Genomic DNA, 14,549 nt, shown 5'->3' on the forward strand with positions numbered 1-14,549 from the left:
CATTGATAACTATCACCCTTGCCCTGCAAGGAGACTGTGTTGTAGGTTACAAAACCTGAAGGGACGAGTCTGAACAGAGATAGGAGATACATAAACCAGAAGCCTCCGCTTCGCACCCAGAGAGACTTGGAATCATGGCACATGGAAATCAATTTAATGACCTTTTATACCCCCTACTGGTAAAACATATTAGAAAACTGCAAAGAGTTTCACAGTGGTAACATACAATATCACAATACTGAATTAGATATTAGAAATCGTGAATTAGACTCTCCCTGTCCCTATGGTCTGCAAACTTAATGTGCCTTTAAACAAGCAAACAAAAAAAATTCATTAACTTGAGAAACAAGTTTGTGGGCATAAGCAGCACTCTTTTATGTCACCTCTTTGCCATTATTTGTGATTAAAATTCTGAAGTTCTAACAAGGAGAGCCTGAAAGAGGACAATTTCTTTTCACAGTCCTTGACAATTACTTTTAAACAGAGAACATAAGAACATCTAATTAGAGGTGGGATATTGTCAGCGCAGCTAGATCATTCAAACTAGGTGGAAGGGCATACGGTGAGGCCTGGACTAGCTTTTCTGGAGGGGCCGTGGGGCGGGTCCTCCAGCCTGTTCCAGGAGAACATGCTCTAGGCAGGGGGTAGAGCAGTGTATGTAAGTAGCTAGGATCAGGCTGAAGGTATTTACTGATACTAAAAAAAGGTCGCAGGGTTTTCTCTGGCACCGTCTGGCCGCAGCTATGTGGGAGCTTGCTTAGCCCGTTTAGGGTTCTGTGGCTCTCCAGGCAGCGAGTTCTTCCTTGCTGAAACATTCCTGAGAGAATGCAAGCTCTGGATCTGCTGGAGGCGCAGGCTGAGTTCCTGATTACAGGCCTGTTGAACAGTTTCCGTCTTCTCTATGTCCCAGTTCAAAGCAACAGCCAACATTTTGGAGTCTTCCTTGGTAACCGACTGTGGCAAGAATAAGAACCATTGAGAACCGCTGCCTCTACCCTCACCGGCTGCTCTCCTGGTTTTCTTTGGGGAGTAAGATTAGGCAATACCAGTCTATGTTATGCTGGAATGCCAGAGCTCTATTAAATTGTCATGAGCCTTTTCTTACTGTATGACACCAACATGAAAGGATCCTTGGAAAGAAGTTTACTTGGAGCAACTATAAAGGCAATGCAGTTTCCTTCCGGTCTAGATTCACTGGGAAGGTCCTTGGGACAGGGACAAGGCAAGGATAAGAAGTTAACACCCACTCTGATGGTTTCTCTGTCAGGCACAAAAGTTCCCGGGCCTTAGAGCCGTCACTAGACGGGCCCCTTGTGTGTGCCTTTCTGTTACTTTATGTGCCTTGACTGACACAGCACTTTTTCAGCCGCTGGAGGCACCGGAAGCCATCTCTGGTTGAGCCCTGCTCTTCCTGACTGTTGGGTTTAGTCACTTAATTACCCGTGTTTGATGATCTGAGGGAGTGCAACCATTTTGTTCAAGCCATTTTGATTTAGATTAAATGAGATGTTTGCAAATGCTCTGCATATAACAGGCCAATTGGCAGCTATGATTCAGGGTCTGCAGAGGTGAGAAAAATTCCCCGTTCATGCCTCTGCAGGGCAATACCACACCTCCAGGGGGAGCTGGTCTCTGCATTTCAGGGTCCCTGGTTCTTGCCCACCTCCAAATCCTGACTAGACAAACTCAGCTCTGGAGCAGGCTTCTCCTTCAGTGCAGTCAGGACCTGGTTTGTAAGTGTCATTTCGGTGTCACTCGGTCTGCTAATACCCGTGTCAACTGCATCCATTTTGTCAGGTTTGGACTCTGCAAAGCAGATGTGAGATGGGGATCAGCACACGTTTACTGCGTAAACATACAGCCATACAGAAGAACATACAGTTCTTGTGTTTCCCAAAATTACCTAATACAGCTGAGAAGACCCCCTCCCACATATTTATACACATTGGAATCGGGTCCGGGTACCTGAACGAAGATGTACTAGTATTACTGTTATGTATAATATTGTTACTATTCTACATGTATGTAGTGAAAAAGTGTACCATTGCATTTGGTGTCAGAGATACGACATTTCGTGTCAGCGATGTTACAAAGACCCAGCCAGAGTAATCAGCTGGGCAAGATACAAACATCATTTCAAGACTGTGATATAATGAGTTATAAAAAATACATGTTTGCTCATTCTTATGACCAAATATGTATTTCCCAGGTATATTTGGTCTTCATCCAGTTCCTGAAAACACTGCAGAGTCTTAAAGGTGAAAAAGGTGTTTTGTCATGTTAATGAGAGACTTTTGGACCCATCACCCACGGGTGGGACTGGAGGATGAATCAGCCAATGGCCAATAACTTAGTCAATCATGACTATGGAATGAAGCCCTCACAAAACTCGTGAGAAGAGCTCGCTCAGTCTCTGCTGTGCTCTGCTTTCTGCTTAGTTGGATCCTGCTTCTTGGTCGGAGAAGCTTCTTCACTTGGGGAACCGGAACGCCTCCATGTGCCACCAAGCCAGGCCCCAAGCTCCAGGAGCATAGAAGCTCCTTTATTTGGGACCTTGCCCTCTGTCTCTTTTCATCTGGCTGTTAACTTGTATCCTTTATTAAACTGGTAAACATCTAAGTGTTTTCCTGAGTTCTGTGAGCTGCTCTAGCAAATTAATTGAACCTAAAGGGGAGGTCATGGGACCCTCCAATCTGTAGCCAGTAGGTCAGGAGCACAGTTAACTGCCTGGGGATCTGGTGCTGGCTCCAGGCAGATGGCATCAGAATTGAGTCGAGCTCTCCAATACCCTGCTGGTGTTTGAGAATTGCTTGGTGTGTGTGTGTGGGAAGACCCCCTCCCACATATTTATACACATTGGAATCGGGTCTGGGTACCCAAATGAAGATGTACTACTATTACTGCTATGTACAATATTGTTACTGTTCTACATGTATGTAGTGAAAAAATATACCATTGCATTTGGTGTCAGAGATATGACATTTCGTGTCAGCGACGTTACAAAGACCCAGTAGCTGTGGCTCCCCATTTTTTGACGATATATAAACATTTGGTTCTCTCTGAGGACAGGCTCTGCGTGCACTGAGTTCTCGGTGCGCCTCTGCCAGTGAGTCCTACCTTGCTGCTTGGACAAGATGCTGCCTTCCTTTTCCAAAGCCTGCAGGTAAAGCTCTAGGAGCTGCTTGGACTGACGGGCTTCCTCCCTCTGGTCAAGGACCTGCTGGAGGGTGTTCTGGAGCCCCTGGACTGTGACGTGACTTTGGCACAGTTCCCGAGCCAGGTCTGAACATGGAACATCAATTAGCACCTGACAAACAAATGTGGTCTTTAAGAAATTGAAAAGTACTTTCTAAACACGGTGTTATAGCTCTCAAACACATGTTTTCAGAGACAGTTCTTCTGTTTCCCAAAATTACCTAATACAGCTGAGAGTCGAGAGAGAGGCAGGTAATTTTTTTCAGTTTTCCTCTGGTGAGAAAATTAGGGAAACAGTGCCTTAGGGCTTCAATATAAACAACAAAAAATCCTGACATTAAAAAAAAACAATTATACACAATATAAAGGAGGAGGTACACAATCATTTACCATGAGTCAACATGACGTTTTAACCTTTTACGTTCTTTATTATACACGTTCATAATTTTAAGACTATTTTGAAGACTTTAAAAAATACTCAGCATTTAAATAACAGTTCAGTCTGTGAAGTAAGGGAGACCTTACTATTCTAAATTTGCTATAAAGATAATTTTTAAGAGGGCTCTGTATTTTGGCGTATACAGTCTTAGATTAAGAATGGTCTTCATAAGAGACCAAGCAATCTATTGTAATTCTTGGACAGTGATTCTAAACTCAGCTGTACATTAGGCTCACAATGGGACTTAATAAAAACTACAATAATAAGAGCACTTACCATACACCAATGAGCAAATAGATGTAAAACTCTTAGAACAGAAAGTGACAGGCTTCTTTGAGGTGGAGATTTTAGTTGTTTTTAACTTTCATACTTCATCAGTTTTGAACAACTGATAGTAATACATTCACAAGGTTCAAAGTTCAAGAGGTTCAAACCTTACAAGGTGGGTACTAGTCCCTCCATTTTACAGATGAGGAAAATGAGGCGACAGAGGTTAGTGACTTCCTAAGGACCAGTCGGTCTTGGTTCCAGAGAGTCAGTAACTGACCAGTGCTCTTCCCTTCCCTCCCATCTTTCCTGCCTGCCTGCAGTCCCTGCCATCATGACCTTCCTTGGTCTGTCACATGGCAGCCTCCGCAAGGCCCTTCCAGTGTCCTAAGCTTCTCTGTGGAACCCAGCTGTGAGGACTCGGGCTCACTCATACCATGATGTCCATATTTTGGTAAGGCCTGCTGTGCTCCTCATCCTGAGGGTCTATCACAATATGCTAGTCTGTTGGGAAGGGAAAGGTTCTCACAACCTCTTTGTTTCTTAAACAAGGAAAAAAAGATAAAAAAAAATCAGGCTTGCTCCTGCCTTCCCTCTTCCTGGAACACTCTGGCCCCAACCTTTCCATGGCTCCACCTTCCCTTCAGCTCTATTTAACTGCCCCGTCTTGGGAACCTGCCAGTTTACCAACTACACTTCTAGGAATTTACTCTATGGACAAGCATACGTGAAAAATGACATGGGTCTTAAGATTTTTGCAGCACAGTCTGGAATAACAAGATTGAGGACAACCCAAATGTCCACCAGTGGGGGACACTTGCTAAATAAATTATGATATGTTCAAGAAATGGAATACTATGCAGAAGTAAAAAAAATGAGGATGTCTTTTATATACTGATCTGGAATATTCTCCATGTATCTCTTTAACACAGTAGATGTGCTTCTATTTTTAATATAGGGGAGGAGAAAATATGTGTGTTTGTACAGAAAATATCTCTGGAATGGGAAAATGACAGGCTGGTTATCTCCAAAAAGAGAAACCTGGGTGGCTAGGGTTAGGAGTTAGACCTTTCCTGGCATATCTTATTTTATTGTGCTTCACTTTATTGCACTTTGCAGATACTGCATTTCTTACAGACTGGAGTTTGTGGCAACCTGGTGGTGATCAAGTCAGTCAATCAGTGCCTTTTTGCCAACAGCTTTTGGTTACTTCCTTTCTCTGCATCACATAATTCTTGTACCATTTCAAACTTTTTCATTATTTTTTTATTTGTTATGGTGAGCTAGGATCAGTTATCTTTCATGTTACTATTCTAATTTCTGGAGTGCCACAAACTGCACCCATATAAGACAGTGAACTGAATTGATAAATGTGTGTCTGACTGTCCCACCAACCTGCCAGTCCCCCATCTCTCTCCCTCTCCTCAGGCCTCCCTATTTCCTGGGACACAACAACATTGAAATTAGGCTGATTAATAACCCTCAGTGGCCTTTAAGTTTTCAAGTGAAAGGAATAGTCCCACATCTCTCACTTTCAGTCAGAAGCTAGGAATGATCAAACTTCTTGAGGACGGGATATCAAAAGCTGAGGTAAGCTGAAAGCTTGGCCTTTTGCACCAAACAGTCGAGTTGTGAGTCCACAGGAAAAGTCCTTGAAGGGAATTCAAAGTGCTACTTCAGTGAACACACGAATGATAAGAAAGTGAAACAGCCTTATTGCTGATACGGAGAAAGTTTAGTGATCTGGTTAGAACAAACCAGCCACAACATTCCCTTAAGCCAAAGCCTCGTCTCCAGAGCAAGGCCCTAACTCTCTTCAATTCTGTGAAGGCTGAGAGAGGTAAGGAGGCTGAAGGAGGTAAGTTTGAAACTGGCACAGGTTGGTTCATGAGGTTTTAGGGAAGAAGCCGTCTCTAACATACAAGCGCAAGGTGAAGCATGTGCTGATGAAGACACTGCAGCAAGTTATCGAGATCTAGCAAATTAATGGAGGGAGCTACACTAACCATATCTTATTTTATTGTGCTTCACTTTATTGCACTTTGCAGATACTGCATTTCTTACGGACTGAAGGTTTGTGGCAACCTGGCGGCGATCAAGTCAGTCTATCAGTGCCTTTTTGCCTACAGCTTTTGGTTACTTCCTTTCTCTGCGTCACATTATTCTTGTACCATTTCAAACTTTTTCATTATTTTGATATTTGTTATGGTGAGCTAGGATCAGTTATCAGGGTAACAGATTTTCAGGGTAGACGAAACAGATTTACATTGGAAGATTCCATCTAGGACTGTCATGCTAGAGAGAATGCCTAGCTTCAAAGCTTCAAGGACAGGCTGACTCTTGTTAGGAGCCAGTGCAGTTGTGACTTTAAGTTGAAGGTGGTGCTTAATGATCATTCTGAAAATCCTGGGGCCCTTAACAATTATGCTAAATCTGCTCTGCCTGTGCTCTAACAATGGAACAACAAAGCCTGGATGACAGCACATCTGCCTATACCACGGTTTACTGAATAGTGTAAGCCCCTGTAGAGACCTACTGCTCAGAATAAAAGATTCAAAGTATTACTGCTCATTGACAGTGCACCTGGTCACCCAAGAGCTCTGGTGGAGAGGGATGAGATTAACGCTGTTTTCATGCCTGCTGACACAGCATCCATTCTGCAGCCCATGGATCAAGGAGTAATTCTGACTTGTCTTATTATTTAAGAATACATTTTGTAAGGCCATAGCTGCCATACATAGTGACTCCTCTGATGGATCTGCACAAAGTCAATTGAAAACCTTCTGGGAAGGGTTCTCCCTTCCAGATGCCATTAAGAACATTAAGGATTCATGGGAAGAGGTCAAAATATCAACATTAAGAGGAGTTTGGAAGAAGTTGATTCCAACCCTCATAGATGACTTTGAGGAGTTCAAGACCTCCGTGGAGGAAGTCACTGCAGATGTGGTGGAAACAGCATGAGAACTAGAATCAGAAGTGGAGCATGAGGATTGGTCTAAATTGCTACCATCTTATGAAAAAACTTTAATGAGTGAAGAGTTGCTTCTTATGGATGAGCAAAGAAGGTGGCTTCTTGAGATGGAATCCACTCCTGGCGAAGATGCCATGAGGGTTGTTGAAATAACAACAGAGGATTTAGAATATTATATAAACTGAGTTGATGAAGCAGCAGGGTTTGAGAGAATGGACTCCAATTTTGAAAGACATTTTTACTGTGGGTAAAATGCTATTCAAACAGTATCTCATGCTACAGACAAATTCTTTGTGAAAGGAAGAGTCCTCTGATGTGGCAAACTTCACTGTCTTATTTACAAAAGTACCACAGCCACCCATCTGTCACCAACCACCACCCTGAACAGTCGGCAGCCATGGACACTGAGGCAAGACCCTCCCCAGCTGAGAAGAGGTGAGGGAGTTGCACTGTGACTCGCTGAAAGCTCAGATGATGGTAAACATTTTTTAGCAATGAAGTATTTTTAAATTAAGGCATGTACATTATTTTTTTAGACATACTGCTATTGTACACTTAACAGAGTATAGTACAAACATAACTTTTATATGCACTGAGAAGCCAAGAAGTTCACCTGACTTGCTTTATTGTGAAATCACTTTATGGCGGTGGTCTGGAACCAAACCCGCACTACCTCCAAGGTATGCCTATAACCTTGTTTTCCTAAACAGCTTTACTGAAATATAATTCCATATTATACAATTTACCCACATCAAGGTGTACAATTCAGTGGGTTTTAGTATATTCACAAAGTTGTGCAATCATCAGTTCTAGAACATTTTTATCACCCCAAAAAGGATCCCTTAAAAGCAGTTACTCCCTATTTCTCCTCAAAGCTCCCTCCCAACCCCAATTCTAGACAACCACTAATCTATCTACTGTCTCTATGGATTTGCATATTCTGGCCATTTCATATACATGCACTCATAAAATACATGGCCTTTCATGTCTGGCCTTTTTTCACGTAGCATGTTTTCAAGGTTTATCCATGCTGCAATGTGTATTAATACTCGATTCCTTTTTATGGCTGAATAATATTCCATCGTTTGGAATTATCACATTTATCCAGTTATCAGCTTATGGATATTAGGACTGTTTTCACTTTTTGGCTACCTGTATGTTCTTGTGTACTTCTTGGCTTTTGAACCATGTGAATGTATTTACATTACTTATTCAAAATAAATATTTTAGTTCAAAAAAAAAAACCCCAAAAAGTCACCTCCTTGAAAGGACTCCTGTTGAACTTTCCATACAGAGCAGCCCCATCACTCTTGGCACACTGCCCTGTCTGATACGCTTCCTGTTTTTCTACCTCCCTCCATCAGAATTCAAGTTCTAACAGAGCAGGAACTGTGTCTGGCTTGTTCACCACTGTACCCCAATGTATGGGACCATTCCAGGCACAGGGCAGGGGCTCAATAAATATATATTTTTTGAATGAACAGGTACTATTTTTATTCCAATTTTACTAGAGAGGAAATGTGAGCAGAGAGGCTAAATTACTGGCTCAAAGTCACAGTGATGGAGCTGGGATTTAATCCAGTTACTCCAACACCACACTCTTTGGCAGTACATCCTGGACCTCCACAGCGGGCCTAAAGTAGTCTAGGTCGGGGCTGGGCCTCTAGAGCTTCAATAAGCTCCACAGGTGGACCTAACGCAGAGGGAGGGTTGAAAAATTCCTACTTTAGGTAAGAGAATTAGATAATGAAGAGTCTAAGAATTATTAAAAATTAAGGAATAATGAAATTATTAACGTGGAAACTAAGGTGTTGGGGGAAGCAGAGGTCAGATGAGTGTGGCTGAGGGTTGTGGAGGAGGCTTACTTGGAGGTCTTCCTCTGATAGGAGGATGATTCTGGATAGATCTTCTTTCAGCTGCCTGGCTACATTCTTCCACTTCAACCCTGCCCCATTGTCAGTTTCATCTACATCAAAGGACTCCTGGGAAATCCAAGCTGTACCTCCATCTGATACATGGGAGCAAATGCCAGTCATAGATTATCTCAAAGTGCCCTTTGCACCCCCTCCTCCAACACAACAATCTCAAGGATGTCTGCCAATCCTTTCGACTGACCATTTAGAATACTTTCAATGGTGAAGGAAGCACCTTTTCTCAAGGAGTCATGGGACAGCCAATCCCCACCTAGGACCTCAATTTTCTCTCTTCAGCTTATTTCTGTGTGAACTGCTCTGTATTCTTTCATGGAAAGAAGCCACTTAAACCCAAGGTCATGCATACCCACGATCCTACACACTTCCCTTTAGGTGAAGTTTGGTGTCTCTGGGTGTGTTCCATTTTTGTATGAAAACACTTAATTCTTACAGCACTTCCTCTGTGCTTGGGTATCGATCCCACCCTTCACTGGAGGAGCTGTAGCCACTGTCTGCTGTCCTTGGGGCCTGAGCACAGGTGGCTGGTACAGCCACCAATGATGAGTGACGTCTTCACTTTAGTGGCGTGGGAACTTTCCTCAAGACACTTCATTAGCCCTCCGATCCTTGCTCTTCAATATCAGTTCCCCTTGCTATCTCCAGCGGTAATGGCAGCAACAGATAACAGTTATTGAGCCTCACTGTGTGCCAGGTGAGCTCTAAATGGTTTCTATCAGTAGTTCTCAACTGGGACTGATTTTGTCCCCTAGGGGAAAAATGTGGAGGCATTTTTGTTGGTGACAGTTGAGGTGAGGAGGTGCTACTGGCATCTAGGTGGTAGAGGCCGGGGGTGCCATTAAACATCCAGGAGTGCACAGGACGACCCCGCGACGATGCAATGAATTCTCTAGCTCTAGTGTTGGCCAGATATGTACTATTTCTATTATTCTTACAACAATGCAAGGGTACAGGTACTGTAAGTGTTATCTCAGTAAGGCGCTGAGAAGTTAGGTGTCATGGAAAGTAAACAGCAGAGTCAGTATTCATGGCAGGCAGCCCGACTCCAGCTGCGGCACTCACCTCTCTGCCACGCTGCATTTTTGTTACCGTGGGTTTGTGAGTTATTTGCACATTGGGCCCACGCCTCATTTATCTTCACCCCCAGACTCAGCACCACATCTGGCATGCAGAAGTGGCTCACTAAACATCTGCTGCATTAATGCTTAAAAGCCAAACAGCACCCAGATGCCTGTTAGTAAAATGAATTGCAATGGGTGTTGTATTGCGTAGGTCACTTTAAATATATGGCCAGTGTTTCTTACCTGAATTGTTGTATGTCCACTTCTCATTACCAGCCAATGCTACAAATTTCGTATTGGAAGGCAGACACAGGAAGTAATCATCATCATCCACTATGGTGCCATCCTCTGCCAGGACCAGGGTGACCGGTGCCAGGGACTTATCAATGGCCAGAATGTCACATGCTGAGAGGAATACAGTATTTGGCATTTGATAAGTATCCATAAGGAATTTACATCCGTCTTTGCACCCTCAATACCTATGCCCCCAGAGCCTAGCAGAATTCCTGGTAGGTAATATGAATCACAATAACAATCACAACTTTTAGTGCTGACGTAATACCATGTGCCTGGTACTGTTCTAAGTTTTTGTATACAGTACTTAATCTCCTAACAATCCTACGAGGCAGGTATTCTTCTTCTTCCTATTTTACAGACATCAAACCCAAGTTAAGTGACTTGTCCAAAGTCACACAGTTAGTAAAAGGGCAGAGCTGAGACTTAAATCCACAGTTTGGCTCCTGCAAATGTGTTTCCTCCAGCTACTCCAAATCCACACTGGGAGGCACTTGCATCTTTACTTGGGTGAACAACAAACCAAAGTCTGATTTGATTCCTTGTGAACAGGCAGTCTTTCATTCATTTACTTAGTGATCATCTTAAAATCTGTGTCAAACGTCAAAAAAAAAAGTAATGTTTTTTGTTCTTTATAGTATTTTTCTTTGCAGCATTTCTAACCCATAGGAAAGTATGAGAGAAGCAGAAGTTTGCATCACTGGCTTTTCATTATTATTATCCAGGCAAGAGACTTCATCCAGGGCAGGTCTGTACCATCCCATTTAGTGATGGCAATGCCTAAAATGCTAATGGGACTAGAGTGAGTAGAGAAGTAGCCCAGAGACTACAAATGTCATTGGGCAATGTAGTCTACCCACCCAAATAGAACAGCAAGCCTTGTCTAGCACAGCTCTAGAGAACGCAAGCACTTACACAACCCGCTGTGCCAACTGCACCCAGCTAATGCACTGAAGGGAAACTCAAACTTAAATACTCCAATGCCAAGAAAAAAATACGTAAACACATATATGGCACAAGCCATGTCAGTAAAGCATTTATAGTGCTTTGACTGCTCCTGGGTCTCCAAAAGATTTGTCTGCTATCTGCTGGGGCTTGGTGACTCTGAGAGTAAGCACTGAGCACTCTGACATACATTGTGACTACATGCCTAGGGGTAACTCGCACGTTTAACCAGTAGAAATTCTTTGCATAAACAACGAAGGGCTGATAACACTTGTAAATCATCTGAATCTATCATTTTTGAGAGTTCCAACGCTCCTGTAAAACAGGGAGGTAAATACAACTTTAATGATGAAAAAACTGAGGGTCGAGAGATGGTGACGAACGAGGTTAAGAGCCCAGTAACAGTGTGGCGCCGGGGCTCAGAACTTCTGTCGGCTGGGTCACTCACAGCACACGTTCCTGTCTGGGCCTCTGCAGTAGCTCGGGAGCAGCTCTCTCTTTACCGCAGAAGTACCTGCCAGGGCTGGCCCCTCAGTACTCAATGAGGTGGTGCTGGGGTCCCCACAACCCGAATGGCAGGAATACTCTTGGCTGGGTTTGGCCCAAGACCCGACTGATCTCGGCACCTAAGCCGAGTCTGCCTTAACTGCGCATTGCTTCCCGTCCACCTTCTAACATTGAGTCTCACGACGAGATAAATCCTTTGAAACATATAAATCGCTATACCCATGTGAGTCATTTCTGTCCCAATGCTCCCTCGAGCTACAAGAATCCCTAGGTTTGCCCCTGCCAGACAACCTCATCCCACCTCGCCCCCCTTCTCCGCCCCGGCCGCGTGCCAACCCTTGCTCCTCAGCTCCTCGAGGCAGGCGGCCGCCACACCATGCTGCTCGCGGCTGTGATTGCGGCGCAGTAGACACGGCTTTAGAGCCCGGATCTCGCTGGGTTCCGGAGCCCTGGAGCTCCCGGCCACCTCCATCCTTTTCAGGGTGGAACCTGACTAGCTCCAGGAAGCTGGGCAGGCTTGGAGCGGGCCCCCAACCTCCCCAGCGACATGCCGGGAGATGTAGTTCTCTCTGTAGCAAATCACGCGTGGGAACCGAGGCACGCCGGGAGATGTCATTTTAGTTGTTCGCAGTCACGTGTCCCCTCTGCGTCTGCTGGGAATTGTAGTCTTATTGAGTTCAAAGACGACCTGGTTGCGTCGGACAATTCAGCCCAGGAGGTTTTTTTCTGCCTTATATTTAGGAGTTGTAACTGCGCGTTCAAAACGAGGGCAATACGGATTTATTCTGCCTTATGAAGGACACGCATGTATAGTACCTGGATTTTTAGAGCACTCCTATTTGTATATATAGATGCATACTATTAATACTTTAACAGTCTGTCTTTGTACTGTGTTAATTTGTTTTCCCATTTCAACCTGAAAAGATCTGTAAGATGTCCTAACCTTCAGGTTGTTTTGAAGAAAGCCAGTTTTTAAAAATTGATGAGTGTAGTTTTCAGTCTTGCTGGAAACGTGACAGAGAAGCGTAAGATGCTCACACATTTCCACTCGTTCGATTCCCTGCTTCTGCTGTGCAAATTGGGTTGGGACCTCGGAACGAAATGCTTTAGTAACTAGATTAAACATTAAGGTCCCAAAGACAGCGAGTAAAGGAGAAATGCGAACCACATCACTGTTTGACGTTGTCCAGATGCTGCCTGACAATGTATTTGTCCTTGTTCTAATACGATTACTTAAGGAAAAGTCTGTGTTCCTCTCCCACAGTGAAAAACGAACATTTAAGATTAAAATATTAATAACAAAAAATTCAAGGAGCTTCTTCTTTGAAAGGGGAGGGGCATTTTTTGTAAGCAAGAAATAATTGTCAGCCCATATTCATTCAGGGTCAGCTTCATACTGTGTTTATGAAAGGAAATCAAATATTGTCTCATAAGAAGAGGGTAGGCGTTTAATTTAAAAGTGGTAGGAAATGTTAATTGAGGCAACCGTTTTGAATACTGCATGATCAAAACAACTACATTATGAACTGACAGTTCTAATGTATGTAACCTTTTTGTGTCTTTTCACATTTAAGTTAGAATCTAACAACTCAACCGATATACAGTAATAACGGTTTGCAGAACCCCCTCCTCTCGAAAAAGACCTTGTTTCTATGTTCTCTTAATAGACCCGCATACGTCCAAGATGCTGTGCTGTGTGTGTGTGTGTGTGTGTGTGTGTGTGTGTGTGTGTGTGTGCGCGCGCGTGTGCGCGCGCCTCAATTTAGGAGCAGGGGTTGCCTTGGATCTTATTTCTAGTACCTACCAAAGTGCCTGGAGAATAACAGACATTCAACAAACGGCACTGAACTGAAACAATTTCCAAATTTCTTCTCATTCATTCATTAATTAAATATTCATTATATTAAATTGATTACATCCATTCATTGATTAAATCGAGTCACTGCATGTGTCCAAGGCACTGTGGGGATGGGCAGAGATTAAATTCAGTAAGAATAATACGCATTAAAGAATTCAAAAAACGACAGACTTCAGATCTTTCTGGAAAGACAAGGCAGTAGTAGTTAGTTCCCCGCTCCTCCCCGAGAGGCTCCCCCATCGACAGGCCCAGTTTCGGCTACTTTAGTCTGGGCGGGAGAGGGCGAGCGAGGGCGCTTGGGAGAAGCCTCGGCCAGCGACAATAGATTAGTCAGGCCTGGGAAAGATGGCGTCCTCGGAGCAGGCAGAGCAGCCGAGCCAGGTAAGGGGAGTGGGACTGCCCCACCGCGGTGGCGGGGATCCCCGGTTGTGAGGGCTCTCGGCGTGAGGCTGGGAGCCTGGTGGGGACCCTGGGCCTGGGAAGGCGGGGTCCCGACCTCTTGGCCCCTCCCGAGCCCCGCCCCTCCGCAGGTTCTCTCCGCCCGGCCCCTCCCCCGGTGACCCCTCAGTGACCACATTCCCGAGCCGGGACCCCGCTTCCCGCCTGCCCGCCCCGCGGGTCCCACTTCTGGGCCGGGCCGGCGTCGCGACCCTTGAGAAGCCCCCGTGCTGGAGCTGCGAGGGCTCCTGCGTGAGGAGACGGGCGAGAGGCTCGGTGGCTCCCGGCCGCTGTCTCTCGGGAGGGGCCCGTCCCCAGGGCTCCCACTCGTCCCCAGCCTCGGTCTCCCGGCCTTGCCCCGCGGCCCGCCTTTTCATCTTTAGTCCCCTTTGCGCTTCCCCTGCCAAGTTGGGGGGTCGGAAATGTACTCGGATCCTCAGTGCTTTGGTAGGAAGGGGACTCGGTGTAAACAACAGACGCCACCAAGCTTTTGGCCGAGCATCGGGCCCTGCTTCCCAGAGTTTGGTTTTCTTGGCCAAGAGCTCCGCTCTAGCTTTTTAGCCACAGATTCAGCCAAATCCCAGTCCAGGAAGGGGACCACGAGGATCAGCGCTTGCGTCTGTACGTCTGCTGTCAGGAAGCA

The 14,549-nt window shown here is 44.9% G+C and overlaps 2 protein-coding genes across 2 annotated transcripts in view; one reads left to right on the top strand and one right to left on the bottom strand.

Annotated features, from left to right (window-relative positions):
* Positions 1–132: 132 nt before the first annotated feature.
* DFFA (DNA fragmentation factor subunit alpha) lies at positions 133–12,178 on the bottom strand. Its single transcript, XM_036925210.2, has 6 exons — positions 11,947–12,178; positions 10,108–10,269; positions 8,738–8,880; positions 3,118–3,307; positions 1,664–1,806; positions 133–954 (listed from the first exon to the last, which is right to left on the bottom strand). The coding sequence occupies exons 1-6, from the start codon at positions 12,080–12,082 to the stop codon at positions 742–744; spliced, it is 987 nt and encodes a 328-aa protein (XP_036781105.2). The 5' UTR covers positions 12,083–12,178; the 3' UTR covers positions 133–741.
* A 1,580-nt stretch (positions 12,179–13,758) lies between these two features.
* Positions 13,759–14,549, top strand: part of PEX14 (peroxisomal biogenesis factor 14) — a 147,705-nt gene continuing 146,914 nt past the window's right edge. The window contains exon 1 of the mRNA XM_036925207.2: positions 13,759–13,849. Within this exon, the coding sequence (XP_036781102.2) occupies positions 13,814–13,849 (36 nt within the window). The 5' untranslated portion in view covers positions 13,759–13,813. The remainder of the gene's footprint in view (positions 13,850–14,549) is intronic.

Source organism: Manis pentadactyla, chromosome 4 (genome assembly GCF_030020395.1).
Source record: "Manis pentadactyla isolate mManPen7 chromosome 4, mManPen7.hap1, whole genome shotgun sequence".
Classification (NCBI taxonomy): Eukaryota; Metazoa; Chordata; class Mammalia; order Pholidota; family Manidae; genus Manis; species Manis pentadactyla.

Excerpts from the sequence above, each read along its gene's own strand:
- DFFA (XM_036925210.2), bottom strand. The coding sequence starts at position 12,082 with ATGGAGGTGGCCGGGAGCTCCAGGGCTCCGGAACCCAGCGAGATCCGG. Across the intron at positions 8,881-10,107 it reads GTGGACATACAACAATTCAG|ATGGAGGTACAGCTTGGATT; the intron begins GTAAGAAACACT and ends CCCATGTATCAG. Across the intron at positions 1,807-3,117 it reads CATCTTGTCCAAGCAGCAAG|AGTCCAAACCTGACAAAATG; the intron begins GTAGGACTCACT and ends TCTGCTTTGCAG.